Source organism: Littorina saxatilis, linkage group LG11 (genome assembly GCF_037325665.1).
Source record: "Littorina saxatilis isolate snail1 linkage group LG11, US_GU_Lsax_2.0, whole genome shotgun sequence".
NCBI lineage: Eukaryota > Metazoa > Mollusca > Gastropoda > Littorinimorpha > Littorinidae > Littorina > Littorina saxatilis.
Window position 1 is genome coordinate 33,285,127 of NC_090255.1, and position 24,617 is coordinate 33,309,743.

A 24,617-nucleotide genomic window follows, 5' to 3' on the forward strand; every position below is an offset into this window, starting at 1 on the left:
TTTGATTTGATTTGATTGTTGTTGCTTTGTGGGTCCAGCGGACCATATAGGCCAAATCAGGACCCCAAGGGAACAAATACATTGAACACTATTTCCCCCCCCCCCCCCCCCCGCGTTTTATGGAAGAAAAAGCACTCCAACAAAAGGGCTTATGAAAAAGTAAAGAGAAATGTATTGTGTTCAGATTATATGAAAGGAGGTATAAATATGATAAACATGTAGGATTTTCAAGCATCATTTTTGCTGACATGGGCGAAGAATGTACAAAGTGATTTGTTTGAAAAATGGATGAGTGTTTATTTAACAACTCGGCCATTGTGTACAGAAGTAAAACGCTTTTTTTTTATATTTAGTCAAGTTTTGACTAAATATTTTAACATCGAGGGGGAATCGAAACGAGGGTCGTGGTGTATGTGCGTGTGTGCGTGCGTGCGTGTGTGCGTGTGTGTGTGTGTGTAGAGCGATTCAGACTAAACTACTGGACCGATCTTTATGAAATTTGACATGAGAGTTCCTGGGTATGAAATCCCCGAACGCTTTTTTCATTTTTTTGATAAATGTCTTTGATGACGTCATATCCGGCTTTTCGTGAAAGTTGAGGCGGCACTGTCACGCCCTCATTTTTCAACCAAATTTTTTTTACTTCCAGTAAAAATCTCGTACGCAAAAATGGGATCGGGCGAAGGGATAATGCCAATAAGTGATCTCGCGCACACGAATGTCGAGCTACCCTCCTTCCACCACCAAGACTAACAGGGGACAAGGGAGTAAAAATTTCGTACACCTGGCATGGGAAGTTAAATTGCTTGTGTTTGGGTGAAGTAATTTATTCGTTATTTATTCGTCATGGGAGTAACATTTTTGTACGAAATGTTTTCTCGGAAATCACCTGTCTTGGGGAGTAATTTTCTCGTGAAATGGGGGAGTGCTTTTTTCGTAAAGGGAGTAACTTTTTCGTACAAAATGTTTACTCCGGAGTAAAAATCTTGTGGGGGTAATTTTCTCGTGTTACACCGGTCACGCCGCGCGAAAAGTACTGTGCGCTGTGCTGCACGCTTTGGGCAAAATAAATATCAAGTTCAGCTTGATAAAAAAAATCATTGGACGTTGGCTCGTAATTGTACAGTAAAAGAACGATTCAGATTGCTACAATGGAAGATTTTGCACAACGTGTATCCCACCAATATTTTATTAAATAAAACGAAGATTAGAGTTTTTTCTTTGAATTGTACAAAGTTGCGAAATTTTTGGATAAGTGTTCAGAATTATATAATTATTCATATTGGCAAAAACGTTGTTTTGAGAAAACAAGATGTCCTTTTTGGTTATAAAGTTAATAAAAATAATCAAATTGAAAACAAGCAAATAAATCACATTATATTAATTGCAAAAATGTCCAAAAGTACATTAATTTTTAAATATGGTAAACAAGTATGATTTGAATGTTGTGTTTGAATAAAAATGTACGATGAGACGGCAATTTCTTCATGTATGATATGGCACAGTCAATGTATTGTTGAATTAAAAAAAAAGTAAAAAAAAGGTAATAAACAAATAACAGAAATAAATGTATCAACACACGAGAAGTAAGTACATGTTAATAAATAAAAACGAAAAAAGAAAAATGCAGAACAATTTCAGAAAGGGAGCGGATAAGAAAACTGATCTCCCACGAAGAAATTATCGAGTAGATCCTTCTATCTTCCCATCAGGCATACGCCATAAGAAAGAAGATTTGATTTGAGGTATATACAGCATACTAGATACATTTCATGGCTTTCATTTTTAAATTCAATAAAAAATAAATAAACACACACACCCACACACACCCACACCCACACACACACACGTACACACACGCACGCACACACACATACACACGCACACACACATACGCCCGCACACCACTTGATCTATACCCACAATGTTTCCGAGTCAACCTTATAATCACCCACAAATACAAACATGATGAAGATCTAATTCAAGCGAATTCAAATGCTTGCATAGTTAACAGCATAGTGTATCGCAATTCAGAATTGTCACAAGTTTAACAATCATAATTTATATAACCGGAAAGAAAAGAAATCAATTCAAAGATATACATTTTAATAGAACCAGTGTGATCTGCGAATCTACTGATAATGAATTAGATGCAAGACATACGTGAATAACGTTTATCAATACAACAAGCGACCATAATAATTATCACAAGTGACCCTCTTTATATTTACAAGGAGACAAACGTTAGTTTACATGTACATTTCTGAGAAAAATAAGCTCTGACTCCGTCAAAAAAAATCCAACTTTATACATATTCATGCATCACAGGAGCAGCTTCTTTGCATTTACAACTTTAGTGGGTAAATATTTCTTATACTTGTGTACTGGGGAAAATTCATGCACAGTATGTGATCTCTTTCTGTCAAGTCTTGGGCCAAACGGACTCGTGACTTCGGAATAAAAAATTCGGACTGTTTTGATGGAGAAAAAACAAATCGAAGTTTTTGACCAAGACAAACTTGTTTTCAATAAATCACTGCAGAAAGATTATTACGGTTAATATTGCCCCCCAATATAACCTTAAAGTATCTTCTAAACGCCCAGTATCGATTGTAACGTCTTTACCATTCGTCTCTGCTCCCTTTTCACCACTCGTGTTTACTCCGTAAATGTCAGCCCTTTAGTGTGTTTTAAATTTTTTTTTTAATTACCTACACTCTCTCCTACAAAACATATTTAATATAATTACAATACTCCCTATCTCTAATTTTGATGTAATTTGTTTCTCAAAAACTTTACGTTTCTCTGACTAATGTCTAATTATAGTATTGTTATTTACTAACTGTGACACATCACAACCCAAACCTTCGCTCTGGTAATTGTGTATATTCAGATTTTTTATTTTTTTTTTATTTTTTTTTTAAGATCTTGCCTCCCTTGTCCATGTTTCTCTAACACATCAGAAACCGAAACTACGGTCCATTCCCTGCACTTCCTCTGTAAGCATGCTTCACAAGTTCCAAGTTGCTGTAATAGCGAGTGTCGATGTCTGCCACGCCTGTTTTCTCCTCCCTCCTCACCCTGTCGAAGTACCACTGTTCCGTGCAATCGTACGCCAGCGGGTAAAAATCGTACGAGAATTTGTTGGCCACAAAATGGCGGCTCCGCGACAGATCGGCAACTTCCGCGAGGCCAAAATGGCAAATGTTGCGCAGGAATTTGCCACTACACGTGCGGTTCGACGTGTCCCAGATTTTGAAGCGGTTGAGCATGATGCGTCGCTTGGATGTGATGTTGCCTGGGAGAGAGAGAGAAACAAGCCGCGTAAGGCGAAATTACAACATTTAGTCAATCTGTCGAACCCACAGAATAAAACTGAACGCACTGCATTTTTTTTTCACCAAGACAAAACAGCTTCGTCAATCCACGCGGCAAGGAAATCGCTCATTTTGTCCGTGCAAAACGAAGTGAAACTGACATGCAAGAATAGCGAAATAGCGTACTGCGGTAAGCAGGGAAGCGCGCTTTTCTGTATTCTTTTTAACTTTCTGAGCTTGTTTCGAATACAATATATTATATTTATATGTTTTTGGAATCAGGAAATGATAAGGAATAAGATGAAATCATTTTTTGATCGATTTCTTAAATAATAATCGAAGTACTAATTAACCTATTTTCGTTAATTGTGATCACATTTTAAGAGTAAACATGACATATGTATATATTTTTAGATTCAAAATTTAATGAAGAATACGATGCAATCAATTTTAAATCTGTTTGCGAAAAATCGATTTTAATGACAACTTTAATGAGCAAACTCATTAATTAACTTTTAAGCCTCCAAGCTGAAATGCAATACCAGAGTCCGGGCTTTGTCGAAGATTACTTGACAACAATTTAAACCAAAATAATTGGTTGAAAAATGAGAGCGTGACAGTGCCACCTCAACTTTCACAAAAAGCCGGATATGACGTCATCAAAGATATTAATTTTATCCAAAAAAACCAGAAAACGTCTGGAGATATAATACTAGGGAACTCTCATGTTAAGTTTCATGAAGATCGGTCCAGTAGTTTCTCAGAATCGCGTTACACACACACACGCACACACACACACACACACACACATACGCACACACACACACACACACACACACACACATACATACACCACACCCTCGTCTCGATTCCCCCCTCTACGTTAAAACATTTAGTCAAAACTTGACTAAATGTAAAAACAAGAAAAATAGGATTAGAGAGTTAGAGAGAGTGTGAGAGAGAGAAAGGGAGAGAGAGAGAGAGAGAGAGAGAGAGAGAGAGACAGACAGACAGACAGACAGACAGACAGACAGACAGATGCAGAGGGAAAGACACAAAGAGAGAGAGAGAGAGAGAGAGAGAGAGAGAGAGAGAGAGAGAGAGAGAGAGAGAGAGAGGGGAGGGTATGACCAGGGGCCAGTTTCATAAGCCAGAAACACAGTCGACCGACTGCAGTTGTCCGAGATAACCACAGTAATCCGACGTAATCGGGTTTCACGAACAAAATTTTGGTCGACTGACTGCGGGTCGTCTCACCGGAAGTCGGCCGAACACGGTGAAGCTCTCCCCCCAACACTGTGTTCGGCTTACTGCGGTAAACCGAAAAAAAATGTAATTATCCGCACAGTCAATGGCAGAATGCTCACACTTGTTTGGATTGTGAGCCAAACCTTGTGATTGTTCTTCGAAATGTATCTATCATGACGCAGTAATCCAGGAGACAAGTCAGGGTTATGTCTTGAAGACGTCACATTATGGCGTAAGAGGGTTCGACGTCACGCGAAGGAATTACTGAAAGTCTCGGTCATTGTTATTTTGAGCGGGCCGAGACTTGTTTTTTCTTCGAAATCGGCCATTTCCACGTGCGAATGAGCAAACGGAAGTGGTAATGTTGCTAAATTTAGCCCTCGACTTGGCCATTCGGATTACTGTACAGTCGGTCGACTGCGGTTGTCCGCGGGTGACGGTGATTCGCTCATGAAACGCGCTTTTCGGTGACCCGGCGATCAACCACAGTCCATCGACTGGGCAGTCGATCGACTGTCAGTCGGTTCACTGCTATCTTATGAAACTGGCCCCAGGGCCGGACCAAATGAGTTGTAAGGGGGGGGGGGGGTTCCTCCTTTTTTGGGGGGGCAAATCAGCGAAGTGGCGAACTAGGGGGGTCCGGGGGCATGCTTCCCCGGAAAATTTTTGAAAAACGGTTAAAATCTGTGCAATCTGGTGCATTCAGGGCCTTGTTTGGAGGGTTAAGGCCTGTCAGTGTGAGTTGGTGGGGGGGGGGGGGGGGGTACCTTTTTCTCATCGGATTTCACATTGAATAAAATTTGTTAGAGACACACACAAAATTTATTTAAAAAAAAAAACCCACTCAAAGCAAGGTACATGCTTTTTCCAGGGGTGGGGTTCCGGAACCCCTGGAACCCCCCCCCCCCCCCCCCCCCCTGGGTCCGGCCCTGATGACAGACAGACAGAGGCAGCGAAAGACAAGCGTACACAGACTGAGACAGAGAGAGGCACAGAGACAGAGACGCAGATAGAGAGATAGAGAGAAAGAGAGAGAGAGAGACAGAGAGAGACAGAGAGAGACAGAGAGTCGGAGTCGGAGTCGGACATTTTATTTGTTAGGCCTCCGGCCCATAACAAGACTGGTGACACATTATACAAGCGAACAATGGTTAAAATAAGCAGAAAAAGCAACATTATGGACCTGCATCTTGCAACTGAGCATTTTCCAGAGAATCAGTGCGAAATCGTAGTGCTTTGTAAATATACGTTGCTAACTGTCTTACCACTTGGCCATTTGTTGAGGATAGTAATTGGCACATTCTAAACATGGATGGGTTCCGATAATACTTTGAGGCTATTAATTCAACTCTGATCTCATTATATGCGGGACAAACAAGTAAAAAATGTACTTCCGTCTCCAGTGTATCATCTGAGCACAAAGGGCAAAATCTGTCTACGTTATTCACATTGGGTTTAATAGTGGTTATTTAAGGGTGACATACCAAATCTGAAACGTGCTAACATTCTTCTCAAATGAACATTTCTTATCTGATACAAATAACCACTCATACACAATAACCACATATACAACAAATGTTTATTTTGAATGTTTTATGTATGTTATTATTACGGACACAAACGCTCAGCAATGTAATTTCTCTTTTAGAGATTAATAAAGTGATTGTATTGTATTGTATTGTATTGTATTGTATTGTATTGTATTGTATTGTATTGTATTGTACTGCTTAAATAACGAATACACATTATAAAAAACGTGTGATTCAAGGGAACTATGCCAATCCTGTCTAAAGCAATCGACAAGTCTTTGGCGAAATTCTCTTACAAACGTGGAAATATCACCAACACCTTGTGCTTCCCACACTTCACCAAATCCATACTTGTACAAAACATTACGAACGTTACAAGCCCATGTCGTGTAGTTTTGCCTTTGTATAGACAGTAACATATTATACACTTTCTTGGGGTACCTGTTGCCATCCATCCGAGTTAATCGAAGCCAAAACTTCATACACTTTATGTGCGTCACCACAAACAGAGGATAACGTCCTGTTTCACCGTAAACTATATGCCTTGGTGACTTCGAATGGACACCGACAAACCTTTTAATGGCAGACAAATGTACTCTTTCAACAATTTGTTGATCAGCAGAGAGTCCCCAGACCTCCGAACCGTACGTCAAGATCGGTTGTATTTGACTGTCAAACAGTTTAAAAAATGTATCAGGAGAATATTCCCCAATACTCCAAAGAAGTTTGAGGATAGCTGATACTCCCTTTCTCGCGCGATCAGCAAGGTCGTTTAGAGTGTGGGAGAAAGAGATTCTTGTGGACATATAGACTCCTAAATATTTATACATGTTTACAACTTTCACTTCACTATCACCAAAGAACCATTTTTCTCGTAATGCTAGATGACCACCGTTTCTAAACACAACTATGTTCGATTTAGCCATATTTACGACTACCTGAAGCTTCTTTGAGGTGGTCAATAAAACATTTAGCTGGTTTTGCAGAGACAGAGAGAGAGACAGAGACAGAGACAGACAGACAGACAAAACAGACAGACAGACAGACAGAGAGAGAGTCACAGACAGACATAGAGAGAGGGAGAGAGAGAGAGAGTCACAGACAGACAGAGAGAGAGTCACAGACAGACATAGAGAGAGAGGGAGAGAGGAAGAAAAAGAAAGAGACAGAGAGAGACCGAGAGACAGGTGGTGAGGACCAGCACTCAGGTATACTCGAGTAGAGAGGTAAACACAAAATGATACGGTTGAATGACTGGGGTTCGCCGGATTACACGAGGGAGGTGTTGGTGGGGCTGCGGTTGAATCTTGAACGAACGAACGAACGAACGAACGAACGAACTTTATTACTCAAGGATGGAGATTTTAGGCTCACGCCTAGTCTTACAATCTGTCCCTGCTAAGGGTAGAGTAGGGGTGTCTGGTTTGGTTAAGGGGGGTGGGGGGGGGTGATGTTGGCAGGGAAGCTGAGTCGGTGATAACTTTATTTCATAAAGAAAAATTGTTTCCTGTGATGACTTTCTGTTTGTCCTAAAAAAAAATGTTTGTGTGTACAAATGTAATTCAAAATAATCAAGATTTTACCAATCATAAAAGACGAAAAAGAAGAAGAACAAGAAGAAGATTTTCAGTTGAGTTGATGAATCAAATAACTTGAATGCCCAGCTCAGTGTGCTTAAAGGTTGGTATATTCAGTTGTTTTTATGTACAAGCAAATATCCAAAATTAGTATTGAATTGCCAATCACGTACTTGCCATTTCAATGTGTTTCGACATTATGAACAAAACATGGAAATAGGTTTTGTTCTGACTTATATAAGTTATATAAGACTTTTAGGCAATTCATTCACTAAAAGTAGTGCTGCTTTAATACTGTGAACGAGGCCTAATCAACTTAGCATTAATGTATCTTGTTGGGTTTGTTGCTTGGTGTCCGTGTGTGATAGACAGACAGACAGACAAACAGACAGACCGACCGACGGACCGACCGACAGACAGACAAACAGACAGTCAGACAGACAAACAGACAGACAGACAGACAGTCAGTCAGACAGACAGACAGAGGATAATCCGAAGTCATTAAGCAATAAAACAAATCAGAGGGAAAAAATCAAGCAACCGAAACGGCCACTTGGCTTCAGCTATAGAAATGTTCCGTTACATCGGTAATTGAAGTCAGCTGAAATGTCGGCATGCCAATCCTGAGCGCCTGTTGCGTTTACACTGACCGTTGGACGGTCCCAGAAATAGACTTCTAGCCGGCAACAGAGATTGACAGACCGTCCGCTGCAAACTGGCCAATGGTAGGCCAGGCCGTCTTACACTTCTGGCCTCCCATCGGCCATGGGAGATTTTCACAAAATATGTTGCCCCTTTATTTTTTTTCAAACAGTTTATTTACCAAATGCAAAGCACAGGATTTTGTTATGGTGTATGCATCCAAACTTCACACTCCTTCCACACGCATATTATATCATAATAAATATGTACAGATAAAGTGTTCAATTTCACTGGGCCTATTTACATATGTGTACACCAACCAGACAGTTCAAAACGGACTGGTTGTTCTTTTAGCACCAATTTGACATGAGTAATCACAGGTTACATGGATAAAGATAAATGAATTCCCTAAAATCATATCTAAAAATATAGCTATCAATATAATAAATCCGAGTACATGCTAACACAGTTATTCAAAGGACACAACCCTTACATCTATTAAGATATTTCATTTAAGGATACTCGATCCCTTTCAAAACTTTAACTGACACATATCACAAATCTAACAGATCTAAGAACGATCCACCATTGAGGCCGCAAGGACTGCCTCAGGAAAGAAACTGTTTCTGAAACGAGAAGTCCTGCTCTTCAGAGCGCGGAAGCGCTTGCCTGACGGGAGGAGCTCGAACAGATGGCCGGCTGGGTGAGATGAGTCTGCCACTATACCCCTAACTCTCTTTGCTAAACGTGAGCTGTACAGTGAGGCGACTGACGGAAGTTCGCAACCCACAATACGAGACGCTTGTCTGACAATGCGCTCCAGCTCTTCCTTGTTCCTAGCACTGGCACCGCTAAACCACACGGTGACTGAAAAACACAGAATGCTTTCTACAGTGGCCCTATAGAACTGCTTTTGGATGGCTTGGTTCAGTCTAAATTTCTTCAGCTGTCTAAGGAAGTGAAGCCTCTGCTGACACTTCTTGATGATGGGCTCTGTGTTTTTGTCCCATGTGAGGTCGCTCGAGATGATTGTGCCTAAAAATCTAAAGGAGTCGACCTGCTCAACACTTTCACCGTTGATCTCTAAAGGGGTGAGTGCGAGTTTGTTCTTTCTAAAATCTACAATCATTTCTTTGGTTTTAGAGACATTGAGCTCTAAGTTGTTGTCAGAGCACCAGCCAACCAACTGTTCCACCTCCTCTCTATACACACTTTCATATACTTTTAAATTAACCAGGCGATCACCAACCTGTGTAGGACCCAGGAACTCCAAACTGATGCATGTTGTTGAGCGTGGCGAAGAAAGTTTCATCGGGAATTGCCGTTCGCTTGGTCCAGGCCAGAAAGTCACGTGCATACGAGTAGTGCAACAGGAAGTCAACAAAACCACGTGACGCCGCCACGTGAACCGGTCCCTTGGCAACGGTGATGTTGTGTGGGGGAGGAGACTTTGCCTTTTGCCATCTCCATTTGTTACGTCTGGGAGTTGATACAAATGCATTTTAGAAGAATATTCTAAACACTTTCGTCAACAATATCGAGGATATGAAAATGTTATTATCAGGTACCGCTGTAATACTCATACGCGCGCATGCACAGGCAGACAACACAGACAGATCGATAATTGACAGACACGCGAGCGCACACACACACACACACACACACACACTGACACACACTTACACGCACACACACACACACACACTTACACGCACACACACATACACACACACACACACACACACACACACACACACACATGCACCTACTCTTTAGGACGCTCTCCCAGAATATCGTTCGCTCCTTTGTATGCTGTCAGAATCTTCACCAACTCCTTGTTCGTTTTCAGAGGGAATTCCTGCCCTGTCAGATTGATCAAGTACTTCCATTTGCTGCGCATGCGCCATAATGCCTGCATGCAAATGAGCTCTGGTTCAAGGACGCTGAACTTGCCCCACTTCACGTCAATTTGTCTCGGTGACTCGATCACGTTGGGAAGACATTTGATAATGGCTCGAATCTGATATTAAAAAATGTAGAAAGAAAGAAAGAAAAGGAAAAAAAAAGATGTCATGAACTTTAGTATGCATTGTTATTAAAATGTTGTCCTATTGAATTCAATTCTGTTCTGTTATTTAGAAATAATCATTCAATGTAGTCTACACAACATCATGTCTCAATTCAGTTTAGTCAGAAGTACATTTAAAAGAAGTGGTTATAACGCCCAGTACATGCAGTCGACGCACGGAGATTCAAGCGCCCACTAGGCTTTGTCCAAAAGCCGAAGATACTAAAAACAGAATGGGTAATTCTGGGAAATCTTTCACTGAAAGTACTCGACATTATGCAACCCTTTGAAAAATTCGATCTTCAATACATCACACAAAAAACCCACCTTTGGAGTGAGTTAAAATTAATAAAATACAATTGTACAAAAGTTCAGAAATAATAGAAAAGTTGATTTAAAAAAAAAAAGTTTGAACAATGTTCTTGACTGCCAGGAGATTGGAACCCGTGACCGCCGCTGTGACGACTTGACATCCAAGCGCTCTACCGATTGAGCTAACCGGGCAACTCTGTCTCCAGGGGCAAAAAGAACAATAGTAATCAGTATTACCTCGTCGGTTTCGGAGTTTCTCCGTTCGTATTTGTGTGTTGTATGTCGATCTCACTGTTCTAGGTAAGTTAAATTGATAACTGAACCTATGCTCCCGTTCACTTCGTACCAGTGTCGCATCGTATCAGAAAGCAAACTCAAGTAGCATTAATTGCAAGTGTGACATGACCGACATTATGTTGGCAGTCCAGCTCCGAAATGCATTGACCAATCACCGAAAGGCGCTGACGTCATTTCATGAAAGGATTTCCCTACCCAGAACTCCAAACGGTTTTTGAGATTTTGAAGATTTCGTTCGGGACGATGACGCCCTATAGCCGGTTTATTATATGAAGGGAAGCAAGCGATTTAAAAAGCGGGCGTCGACAGAGGCAATGAAGGGGGATACTTACTTATAAAATCATATACCTATGGTTAAGTTGAAATTATTTCAGTACAGCTCATTAGAGGAAAAGTTCAATGCAATTTGTTTCAGTCTATTGAAAGTTTACAGGCACGGTTGGCCCAGTGGTAAGGCGTCCGCCCCGTGATCGGGAGGTCTTGGGTTCGAACCCCGGCCGGGTCATACCTAAGACTTTAAAATTGGCAATCTAGTGGCTGCTTCGCCTGGCGTCTGGGCATTATTTGGTTAGTGCTAGGACTGGTTGGTCCGGTGTCAGAATAATGTGACTGGGTGAGACATGAAACATGTTCTGCGACTTCTGTCTTGTGTGTGGCGCACGTTATATGTCAAAGCAGCACCGCCCTGATATGGCCCTTCGTGGTCGGCTGGGCGTTAAGCAAAACAAAAACAAAAACAAAAAAAAACAAAAGTTTAATAATATTTCATTCTGTTCATCCGAGTTCACCTGAGTTTACAAATATCTCGAGCTTTGTTATCCTTTTGACATTTAGTCAAGTTTTGACTAAATGTTTTAACATGGAGGGGAATCGAGACGAGGGTCGTGGTGTGTGTGTGTGTGTGTGTGTGTGTGTGTGTGTGTGTGTGTGTGTGTGTGTGTGTGTGTGTGTGTGTGTGTGTGTGTAGAGCGATTCAGAGTAAACTACTGGACCGATCTTTATGAAATTTTACATGAGAGTTCCTGGGCATGATATCCCCAGACGTTTTTTTCTTCCATTTTTTCGATAAATGTCTTTGATGACGTCATATCCTGCTTTTTGTAAAAGTTGAGGCGGCACTGTCACACCCTCATTTTTCAATAAAATTGATTGAAATTTTGGCCAAGCAATCTTCGACAAAGGCCGGACTTTGGTATTGCATTTAAGCTTGGAGGCCTACAAATTAATTAATGACTTTGGTCATTAAAAATCTGAATATTGTAATTAAAGTTATATTTTTATAAAACGATCCAAATTTACGTTCATCTTATTCTTCATCATTTTCTGATTCCAAAAACATATAAATATGTTAGATTCGGATTAAAAACAAGCTCTGAAAATTAAAAATATAAAAATTATGATTAAAATCAAATTTTTGAAATCGAGTTAAAAACAATTTTATCTTATTCCTTGTCGGTTCCTGATTCCAAAAACATATAGATATGATATGTTTGGATTAAAAAGACGCTCAGAAAGTTAAAACGAAGAGAGGTACAGAAAAGCGTGCTATGCAGCACAGCGCAACCACTACCGCGCTGAACAGGCTCGTCAATTTCACTGCGTTTTGCACGAGCGGCGGACTACGGTCATTGTGAAAAAAAATGCAGTACGTTCAGTTTCATTCTGTGAGTTCCACAGCTTGACTAAATGTAGTAATTTCGCCTTACGCGACTTGTTTTTTCTTCTCTCAATTAAGTTTGAAAGACGGAGCAGTTCCGTAAATAATGATGTGTCCATTTTAAAGACGCAACTACAACCAGATTTAGGTACGCGTAACCCAAAACACTGCAACCACACACCTCTTGATTTGCCTTGAGGCCACGTTCCCACTAAAAACAAAATGTCAAATGTCGTGTTTTATCTTTCGTTTAATATTGAAAAAGAAGCGGGTCAATTCAGAAGATTGTTTGAATATATAGTACATTTTACTTGTTTTTATGAGGACAGTAAAATCTTAAGCCTTGAGCCATTAACTAAGTCAAATATTTAACTTTCCGTACCCTAAGTGCTGCATCCCACCCCCTGGCGTTTTCCCAAGGTCCACATGAACACTATTTAGGCTGAACTTTCTATTGAATTAAAAGAAGACAAAAATAATTGTCCAAAAAAGTTATCAGTTAAAATGTATGTGTGTGTGTGTGTGTGTGTGTGTTTGTGTGTGTGTTTGTGTGTGTGTGTGTGTGTGTGTGTGTGTGTGTGTGTGTGTGTGTGTGTGTGTGTGTGTGTGTGATTTGAATAGTTAAAGATTTTGTCAATTGAAAGTAATCTTTGATATAATTGAATTTGCCCTGCATACAGAATTGTTTATTTGTGCAATAATGTTTTGTTAGTTTTGGTTGGATTTCCATCATATAAATAATCCTTATCCCCTTTTTAAGTTGACGTTTTAATCAATATGAAAAAATAAAAATAAATAACTAATGTCTTTGTTTACATATTCATAACCCAACCTGCCGCAAAAGATCTGGCGTGGTACTGAGTTTAGGGTGAACTAGTCTAAGTGCTCGTTTTGAAGTGTCGTTGAAAGAAACAAGGGGGATGGGAGTGGGTGTGAAATGTTCAGCTTCATGCTTCAATACGGAGAAACTAAGGCCCAAACAAAAAATAGGTGTGGTTACGGTAACATAGCCAAAAAAATAGGGTAGGTAGGTAGGCAATCACTTTTTTTTTTAAAACTTTTTTTTCTAATGTGTACAAATTAAACCTACTTGACAGGGAAATAAGTGTGCGACACGGGCGCTTTCGCTTTCATTGCGTTTTTTTCACTCGGTTTTTTTTTTTTTTTTTTTTTTTTTTTACAAATGTAATAAAAAGTTATAGGATCGGCCCCTAAAAATAGGGTAGGTCGGGTTACCGTAACCACACCTATTTTTTTTTAGGCCTAACTACTTATTTGTTCAGATTTTCAAAACCAAACCTGTTGCAAAACGTCTGACCTTTTTGTCTTCTTTTGTTTTCCTCAAAATTGTAATCAATCAAAACGTCTGACTTGGAACTGAGTTCAGGTGAACCAAGTGCTCGATGTGAAGTTTGATTAAACAAAACCAGGGGAATGAGAGTGGGTGTGTGTTCAGCTTGATCCTTCAATACGGAGAAACTAACTACTTCATTTGTTTAGATATTCAGAACACCACCCAATGCAAAACTCCTGGCTTCGCCGTGAGTTCAAGAAAACACAAGTAAAGCTAGGTTTTCTCAGAGATACTGTAGATCTCTGGTTTTCTATAGAAATTGAACACAGTCCACGCTGAACTTTTCTTCAAAGAAACTCTTGGCTATCCTTTCATTGTGAAAATGGACTGCATTTATAATGGCGTTTATTTCATGTATTCATTATTTTGAAATAGTCCCTACCCCAACTAATACTCAACCTTTGTGTGGGTTTCCTGAGATCCAGATGAAAGCTATTCAGGCCGAAGTTTCTATTTAATTAAGAAGTCGCGTAAGGCGAAATAACAACATTTAGTCAAGCTGTCGAACTCACAGAATGAAACTGAACGCACTGCTTTTTTTCCCCAAGACCGCATACTCGTAGTTTTGTCAGTCCACCGCTCGTGGCAAAGGTAGTGAAATCGACAAGCCATGCAGAATAGTGCGGTAGTGGTCGCGCTGAGCTGGATAACACGCTTTTCTGTATGTCTATTCTTTTGAGCTTACTGAGCATGTTTTTAATCCAAACATATCACATCTATATGTTTTGGGAATCAGGAACCGACAAGGAATAAGCTGAAATTGTTTTTAAATCGATTTCGGAAAATTAATTTTAATCATAATTTTCATATTTTTAATTTTCAGAGCTTGTTTGTAATCTAAATATAACATATGTATATGTTTTTGGAATCAGAAAATGACGAAGAATAAGATGAAATTACTTTTGGATCGTTTAATAAAATAATAATTTTAATGACAAGATTCCGATTTTTAATGACCAAACTCATTCATTAGTTTTTAAGCCACCAAGCTGAAATGCAATGCCAAAGTCCGGCCTTCGTCAAAGATTGCTTTGCCAAAATTTCAATCAATTTTATTGAAAAATGAGGGTGTGACAGTGCCGCCTCAATATTTACAAAAAGCCGAATATGACGTCATCAAAAGTATTTATCAAAAAAATGAAAAAAACATCCGGGGATATCATTCCCAGGAACTCTCATGTCAAATTTCATAAAGATCGGTCCAGTAGTTTAGTCTGAATCGCTCTACACACACACACGCACAGACACACACACAGACACACAGACACACACAGACACACACACACATACACACACACACACACATCAATCAATCAATCAATATGAAGCTTATATAGCGCGTATTCCGTGGGTACAGTTCTAAGTGCTTGTCGAAGAGTTGTCAACACAGGACTAACAAAGAAACTAACATCTTCAGACGGACACGAACCCTATCACACACTAGCAAACCCTGGTAAACAAACAACTGTTTAACAACAATGTACACATCAATAGCTAGGTCCAAACAAAATAATATTAAGCACAAAGAAAACACCTCTCACAGAGCACAGCACAAGAATGTCTTTTGGGGCACAACACATCACGTCGAGCATGAAAGTCGCAGCCAGCTACGGGAAGAACTGAGTCTTCAACCTACTCTTGAACTCGTCAAGAGAGGGGCTCTGGCGAAGCTCAAGCGGCAGGGAGTTCCAGACGGAGGGGCCCGCGGAGGGAAATGCACGCTGACCAGCAGATGCGAGTTTCGAGCGAGGGATGTGGAGGCGGAGAGGGTCAGCAGCAGAACGAAGGGGACGGTCGGAGGGCTGGGTGTACAGGTCCAGGGAGGATTGAAGGTACTCGGGAGCAGAGTCGTTGAGACACTTGTAGACCAGAGTGGACAGTTTGTAGGAGATTCGGGTGTTGACAGGGAGCCAGTGCAAGGAGCGAAGTAGGGGGGTGATGTGATCTCGCTTCGTCTTCCTCAACGTCAGCCTGGCAGCGGCGTTCTGGACTCGTTGTAGGCCATGAATGGATGAGGCGGGGAGGCCAGCCAGAAGGGAGTTGCAGTAGTCCAGACGACTGAAGATGAGGGAGACAACCAGCTTGACACAGGCGTCGTGGGTGAGGTAGCGACGGATGGAGGCGATGCGTCGTAGGTGGAAAAAGCAGGTCTTGATGATGAAGGAGATGTGTGTCTGCATGGAGAGAGTGGAGTCGAGAAAGACGCCAAGGCTCTTGACAGCAGGGGAGAATGGAACAGTCGCGTCATCCAGCTGAAGGTCGGTCACACAAACATACACCACGACCCTCGTCTCGATTCCCCCTCTATGTTAAAACATTCAGTCAAAACTTGACTAAATGTAAAAAACAAGACTAATTCAAATACATTTAGTCAATCTGTCGGAATGCAAATCGAATGAAGTTTGACACTGAAAACCGAAAAGTTGTCATCACCAAGACTACTACAACTTAACCGAGACTGGATGAGCTGTCTCGGCAAAGTCCATGCAAAGAAATAACCAGAAAGATAAGTTGTTGGAACGTTTGTTATTGACAACACAATACGTTACATTCACAATAACAATTGTTGTTGTCAATAACAAACGTTCCAACAACTTATTTAATCTTTTGTTCTTTTCTTTTTTTTTCTTTCTTTTTTTCGTCCTTACACCTGTTCCTTTGTCCCGTTGTGCTCTCACACCGCCCCGAGCCTACACTCGCTGCTCCAACCACCTCTGAATTTCGTTCCGCTACCTTTCTTGTTTTTTATTCTGAAATTTGGAACGTTTGCAGTCTTTTTGTTTTTGGATTTATTCATGCAAAGCATGGCCAACTGTGTCGCTGCGCCGGTTAATCGCTTGAAGTGACAACTAGTATAGCGCAGTAGCGCTAGTGCTCAATAGGATAATGCGATTTTCTGTATTTTTTAACTTTCTGAGCTTGTTTTTAATGCAAGCATAACATATGTGTACATTTTTGGATACAGGGCAATATAAAGAATATAATAAAACAATATGCCATTATTTTTAAATCTGGTATCGAAAATTTAATTTTAAACACTACTTTAATGAACAAATTAATTGTAAACATAGACGACTTTATTATCTCAACAGAACTTTTTTTGGTGGTGTGTATATGACAACAAGCATATAACATGACATGGAACAACATGAAACGTTTAGATACAGTAAACGTATTAAAAATGAATAATTCCTTAAACAAAAGCTCATCATCATATTAACTCACAATTCGTATATATTCATAATCTCCCAACCACCCCTCTCTCTCTCTCTCTCTCTCTCTCTCTCTCTCTCTCTCTCTCTCTCTGTCTGTCTCTCTCTCTCTCTGTCTTTCTCTGTCTCTATCTCTTTCTCTCTCTATATATATTACATGCTGTTTCTTTTACAAAACTTATAAGAAATATTATCAAGCAGCTGGCAAAATATAACTGTACTCTCTGATTATATTGAAAAACATGATTATATATAATTCATGAAGAATTTTTTTTGATTTTAATTTTTATTTTTTTATACAAACACATATTTCTCTGTTATATATAATTTTCTAGCATTGCTGAAGAATCCTAATGCATCTTAAAATGTCTTATTGGTTGCTTGACATGTTAATTATGGTAAATATGTTATTTGTACTATAGTTAAACTTATCTTTTATTTCTTCTTGTTTGTTACCCCTCAATGGGCGAGGGCCGGATGTAAAAAAGCATGTATACATTGCTTATTCTGTCACCCTCGTAAAATAAATTTCAATTCAATTCAATTCAATTCAATTCTCTCTCTCTCTTTTCCCAAGTGACGTTCGCCCCAAAGCCTAAAATCAAGCGCACGAATACGACGCGGATAAAACTATTTCATAAGAGTGAACATACTCTACAACGGTATCACATAATGTGTAGAGACTATAAGTACTACAGGTATCTGCTTGTGGTAGAGACTTAATACGTCTTGGTTATTGGTTGAAATTAAAATCAATAATGTTAAAGTTATCACCATTTAATTAGTTCTGGAGCATCATCCTGTCCAGATCTGTGTAAAATGTCATATTTTGTTAAAAAAAATACAAATAACATTTATGTATCGATCAATTTAAGTAAGAAGTCCTTGTATTATTGTTTACGATTGAACGCACACAGACATGCACTCTTTTGTTGTCTCGACTAGCCGCCTAAGTTATGAGTTTTTGTCGGGCTCTGACGTCACATGGCTCAAAATAATAAGGAAAATCCCATGTTCAATCGATACATCGTCGCTGTAATTCACAAACCTTGTATCTCAATGTTTGAGATTTTGGAACTAAAACAGAAGTTAGCCCCCTTATTGTTTGCCAATGTGGTGAGAAAAGCTTTGAATCTCCAGCTGCTTTCCAAAGTGATAAAAAGTTCTTGAGAACAAACTTGTATCTTCATTTGTTTCAAGGGAGCACACAAAAAAAGCCGCATCAGTAAAACTGACGAGGTTTTTGTGCCACACTTGGACGGAAACTATGTCACAACATGAAAGATACGAGGTTGCCGCTGTTGTAATTTTACCTGACATACGAGAAAAATGAAATATGGACACTGAAGGTTAGGTGACAAAGGGGAAACAACTCGTATAATACTAATTCTGGATGACTCTTTCGGATGAAAAGCTCCTATCTCAATATTTTCTCAGTTGTATCGAATACCAATTAACAATTGACATTAACTCACATTTGGACTGCTATTGCACTGTTTTAAAGAAAATATCAACCCATGAATGGAAGTTGTATTTGAAGCGGTGATTTTTTAAAACAGTTGTTTTTTGTTTTTCTCAAAGAAGCAACAATTGAGATACAAGTTTTGTGAATTACAGCGACGACATGCTATCATACCTGCTGCAAGACGTCAGGCTTGGTCTTGAGGTCAGCGTGGACACAGTAGGCGTTGTGAGGCCGGTACACTGCTCTCAGCAGTCTCTCCAGCTGCTCGGGCTCCTTATACACCATCATGCTGAACGCTAGCGGGAATTCTCGTTCCTCCTGGCTCACGTTCAGTATAAACCTGCGGTAGAAGAAAACAAGTCGCGTAAGGCAAAATTACTACATTTAGTCAAGCTGTGGAACTCACAGAATGAAATTGAACGTAGTCCGCCGCTAGTGCAAAAGGCAGTGAAAGTGACGAGCCTGTTTGGCGCGGTAGCGGTTGCGCTGTGCTCATAGCACGCTTTACTGTACCTCTCTTCGTTTTAACTTTCTGAGCGTGTTTTTAATCCAAACATATCATATCTATATGTTTTTGGAATCAGGAACCGACAAGGAATAAGATGAAAGTGTTTTTAAATTGATTTCGAAAATTTAATTTTGATCATAATTTTTAATTTTTTAAAATTTTCAGAGCTTGTTTTTAATCCAAATATAACATATTTATATGTTTTTGGAATCAGAAAATGATGAAGAATAAGATGAACGTAAATTTGGATCGTTTTATAAAAAAATGTGTTTTTTTACAGTTTTCGATTTTTAATGACCAAAGTCATTAATCAATTTTTAAGCCACCAAACTGAAATGCAATACCGAAGTCCGGCCTTTGTCGAAGATTGCTTGGCCAAAATTTCAATCAATTCGATTGAAAAATGAGGAACGTTCAAGATGGCGGACGAGTAAGGACACGCCTGTTTGGCTCTCTCCCGTGTTTATGTTAGTTTGGTCGAGTTCTGTGGTGTTGTGACAGGTGTGGTCTGTTGGATAGACATGTGATGATCTCAGCGCTTTGTAACTTCAAGTAGGTGATAACATGCTTGTGATTTGCCGCATAATGTGAAGATTTTTGACATTTCCTTGTGAGTCTGTTGTCATTTTGCATCGACCGGAGCATGTCCCCCGTGCTATTACTCATGACATCTTGTGCTGCTATACGTCTTTGCACGTGCTGATGTGTGAGGTGTGACAATCGTCCTTCGCCTTTCTCGTGTTCTCATGACACAGGCGCCAGGAGAAGTATTTTAAGTTCTCAGAGGGATCTGTCTGTATTAGGCGTCTGTTTTGTGTATGCCACAAGTACCAAACATAAATTGTGGACATTTCTAAAGCGAGACTGTCTGCGAGACTGTCTACATTACGCGTACGCGTAGTTCTGAGCTGCTATTAACTTGGACTTTTTGCAATATTTTTTCTCGACATTGCCGTCGACAGTGGTTATACCAAGAGTGTGTCGATGTCTAAGCGCTTAGCCTCACCGCTGCAAGACCTTGAGAAGCGGCCGTGCCCCAGTGACAGTTTATCGGACCCGGACGAGACGATCATCACCTGTTCCAACGAGCTGGCTTCGAGTACACCAAAGCCAAAGGGGAAGATGAGCCAAGAAGACCAACTGAAGGAAAAGATCACGACCTTCCTGTCCGATCCAGACATACTTAAAGTCTTGTCCAAAGCTGTGGCATCCCAGGTTATCGCTGAGTTTCGCAAGGAACTAGGCGACCTCAAGACGGAAGTTGCACATTACCGTGCGGAGGTGGAGAAACGCGACTCAGAGATTGTCCAGCTCCGGGAGAAAATGGATGACTTGGAACAATACAGTAGACGGAACTGCATCCGAATCAACAACATCCCGGAGATGGACAAAGAAGACACCGACATTGTTGTTAAGGCTGTTGGGAAGTCTGTCGGCGTTGACCTTACTGACGCGATGATGGACAGATCTCATAGAGTCGGTAGGAGACCTGGCCCAGGAGAAACATACAACAGAGCGATCATATGCAAGTTCACTTCGTTCAGGTTCAAGCTCTCTCTTATGAGGAACAAGAAGAACTTGTCCCAGACCGACCCCAGGAAGATCTTTCCTGATCGTGCTTGGCCAGCTGCCCGGACGCCCACCCCAAAGCTCTTCATCAATGACGATCTGACTCAGGCTCGGTCAGAATTAGCCGCCAAAGCCAGACAACTGAAAAGGGAGAAAAAACTCGAAGACACCTGGGTGCGAGATGGTGTAGTTTTTGCTAAGCAAGGCAGTGCAGTTTCGAGAGTCACTACCATGCGAGGCCTCCTCGCTCTTCTGTAACTGTATATGTGTTACCTTACAATCAGCTTGCTTCCAGTGCTGTGTTCCAGACTTTTCTTCCCTGAATTTAATGAGGTAGCAACCGTTTATAGTAACAGAATATGGAATTGATTTACATATGTTCTACTGATGCTTCTCATTGATACCTGGAATATACATTCAAACGTGATATACAATAATATTAAGTTGCTATTATTGATGATACATTGGCAACGGAAACATGTGCCTATTGGTGGTATTGCCTGTCGCACGAGCCTTGGTATGCAGTTATCACCGATGTAGAGCAACGTGACGGTATTCAGCACAGAAACTCTGTCTTTGTAACTGTCCCGTGCCTTGAGTGATGTTGACCTACTTGTCGCATCAGCCGTGCCATGTGTGTGACTGGTGCGAATGTGTAAAAACAGGCCATATCAGTAACCAAAACAGAAATATGTCACTCCAGTCCGCGTGCTCGCCTGTTTCAACCCCCCCCCCCCCTCTTGTTTCCTGGTATGTTGAAATGAGAGAGAGCCAATGGCCATATGCCTAAAAGGTTTCGTTTGAAGCGTTTATTTATAATTATTATCTTTTGATTTGTTTCGTACTTGTTTACATTTTCCCGATCAATAATTTTCTTGTTCTCTTTGTTGGTGTTGTTTGTGGTGATTGTCTTGTTATTTTATTCTTATTTCACTCTCATCCTGAGACATTGTCAGATGATGTTGTTATTCTCTTTTCCTTTCTCACTCATCCACTATTGTAGCATTGAATATGAATTAGTTTTTCCCGGTTGTATCATTCTGAGCGCGGCACTGACGTGGTACCACCTCCTGGCCTCTGACTGGTTTGACATCTTGCAAAGAGCTGTGACGTAATGAGTGGATGTAGTCTTCAACAGTTCAGGGCCAGGATTGGGGGCTACTCCGGTGTCGCAGTCAAACTATCGACGCATAAACTTTATTTTATGAATATCAGAAATGTTAATTCATGTCTAGTTCTTTTGTTGTACGGGTCAAGAGGCTTGTCGCTAGCCCTCTTATTGTTCTTGATATTTAACGATGCCAGTTTTTCACACCATTTGAGTCGTCGAAGTCGATGTTGTAATAACGGTTTGAAAAATAAGACGAACATTTCTAATGTCCTCGTCAGTACATTGATGTTTGTGAACATGCTTTTCTGTTTCATATGTTTGTGTTTGTTGCTGCTTTGTGGGGATGTGGAACCAAACCCCGGACCAGTTCTTGATAGAGAACAAGGCATATCTATTGTTCATATTAATGTGCGAAGCCTTAAGAACAAAATATTTCATTTGCAGGCCGAATTAGGACGTTTCGATATTATTACTGTATCAGAAACGTGGTTGTCCACAGATGTTGATAATGAAGATATTAATCTGAATGGTTTTCATCCACCAATAAGATGCGATAGGCCTGGTGATGCTCATGGGGGTGTGGCGGTGTATGTGAAGAGTGATTTGATATGCAAACCCAGATACGATTTGAGCATACCTTCTCTAGAGGCGGTATGGGTGGAAACCAAAATCGACCAGGAGACCCTTCTGGTTGGTACTTTTTATAGACCACCAGATGCTAATGTAAATTACTGGGACTTGATTGATGAATCAATTCAGTCAGCATCAAGGACACCACAGAAATTGATAATACTTGGCGATTTTAATGCTGATTGTATGAACAACCCTCCGCCTCACCTTCAACGATTATTAAATGTTAATAGTTTGTTTCAAATCGTGACAGAACCAACACGAATTACAGAACATTCATCCACTCTTATTGACTTGATATTAACCCCATGTCCAGACATGATAGATGCAGTTGATATTTTCCCTCCAGTTTGCAGTGACCATTCTTGCCCGTATGTTAAAATAAAGAAAACAGTTAATTTAAAACGTTCATTCAAGCGCACCATTTATAATTATTCAAAACTCAATATTGGGAAATTTGTTGATGATTTGCTAAATCTAGATTGGCCTGAGGTTGTTAACTTAGAACCACTGGATGCAGCAGTCGAATCATTTACGGATATACTAATGACTACTGCCAAGCACTGTATGCCTGTAAAAACAGTTGTGATAAATGAACGAGATGCCCCATGGATAACCGAGGGAATTAAAAAGTTGATAAGGAAAAAACAAATAATACACAGTTTAGCTAAACGTTTAGATTCTATGTGGTGTTGGGCGTTATTCAGACGCATTCGAAACATTTTAGTAGACAAAATTCGTAAAAGAAAAGAAGAATATGATATTGAATTGGATGATAGAATAAATTCGCAAATACATTTTGGTAACAAAGATTGGTGGAAGTTAGTAAATAAATTCATGACCAAGAAAGGCCTATCACAGTCAGAAATTCCACCAATTGACAATAACGGAATTATTTGTTATTCTGATGAGGAGAAAGCAGAAGTATTTAATACATTTTTTGTTAACCAATCTTGTGTTGATGATGAAGATGATCCTTTTCCAACCCTGTCAGAGCACCCAGGATCCGCTCCTCCACTTATTATTACTACTGACATGGTTTCTGGAATTATTAAATCCCTTGACCAAAACAAGGCAGTTGGTCCCGATCTTGTTCATAACAAGATTCTTAAAGCAGCCGTAGACGTTGTCTCTGATCCACTTTCAAAACTGTTTAGTAGATCATTAGCCGAAGGTAAATTTCCAAAGGCTTGGAAAGTGGCACATGTTACCCCAGTTTACAAGAAAGGCGAGAAGTCACTATGCACAAATTATCGCCCAATATCCTTATTAAGCTGTATCGGTAAAGTAATGGAAAAATGTATTCAAACTCATATGTTTACGTATTTGACAGATCATAATTTATTGACAGTATCTCAGTCAGGCTTTATTCCAGGTGACTCAACTGTCTTTCAACTTCTTGGTATATATGACGATTTGTGTCAATCTTTGGACAAGCAATGTACATCACAAGCAATATTTTTTGATATTTCCAAAGCGTTCGATAGAGTATGGCATCGTGGTCTGATTTATAAATTATACGCAATAGGTATAAGAGATATGTTATTAGAATGGATTAAAGATTATTTGTCTGATAGAACTCAAGCTGGAGTTATAAAATGTTGCATATCAAATTACTGCTGTGTTCGCTCTGGTGTCCCTCAAGGGTCAGTCTTGGGGCCACTTCTGTTTCTTGTTTATATTAATGACATTGTTGTTGATATTAAATCAATAATTAAATTATTTGCCGACGACACGAGTATGTACGTGTCCCCCGACAATACACTTGAACGCACTGAAATTTTGAATTCTGATGCACAACAGATAATGCAATGGGCAAAACATTGGAAAGTTAATTTTAATCAGTCCAAAACTGAATTATTGACTGTCTCTTCTAGAAGACAACCGGAAACATTGCCGCTAAAATTTGGCGAAGAGATATTAATTGAAACCACTGTTCATAAACATTTGGGCGTGTATCTGCAAAATGACTGTAAATGGAATCATCATGTACACTCTATAGTTGTTAAAGCTCGTATTTTAGTTGCATGTTTGCGTTCCTATAAATATCGGCTCAGTCGCAAGGCACTAGAAATGATGTATAAGGCTTTTATTCTTCCTCATTTTGACTATGCAGATGTA

General features: G+C 40.0%; 2 protein-coding genes across 2 annotated transcripts in view; both read right to left on the reverse strand.

The window, feature by feature from the left end:
- Nucleotides 1-24,617, reverse strand: part of LOC138980290 (tetratricopeptide repeat protein 38-like) — a 203,106-nt gene that overhangs the window by 147,042 nt on the left and 31,447 nt on the right. The gene's annotated exons all lie outside the window — the stretch shown is intronic.
- Nucleotides 109-19,018, reverse strand: LOC138980278 (beta-1,3-galactosyl-O-glycosyl-glycoprotein beta-1,6-N-acetylglucosaminyltransferase 3-like; the record flags this gene model as incomplete). Its single annotated transcript, XM_070353137.1, is given in 4 exon segments — nucleotides 109-3,298; nucleotides 9,563-9,792; nucleotides 10,083-10,333; nucleotides 18,850-19,018. Coding segments are annotated over 4 exon segments (976 nt in total), but the record flags the coding sequence as incomplete, so codon positions are not given.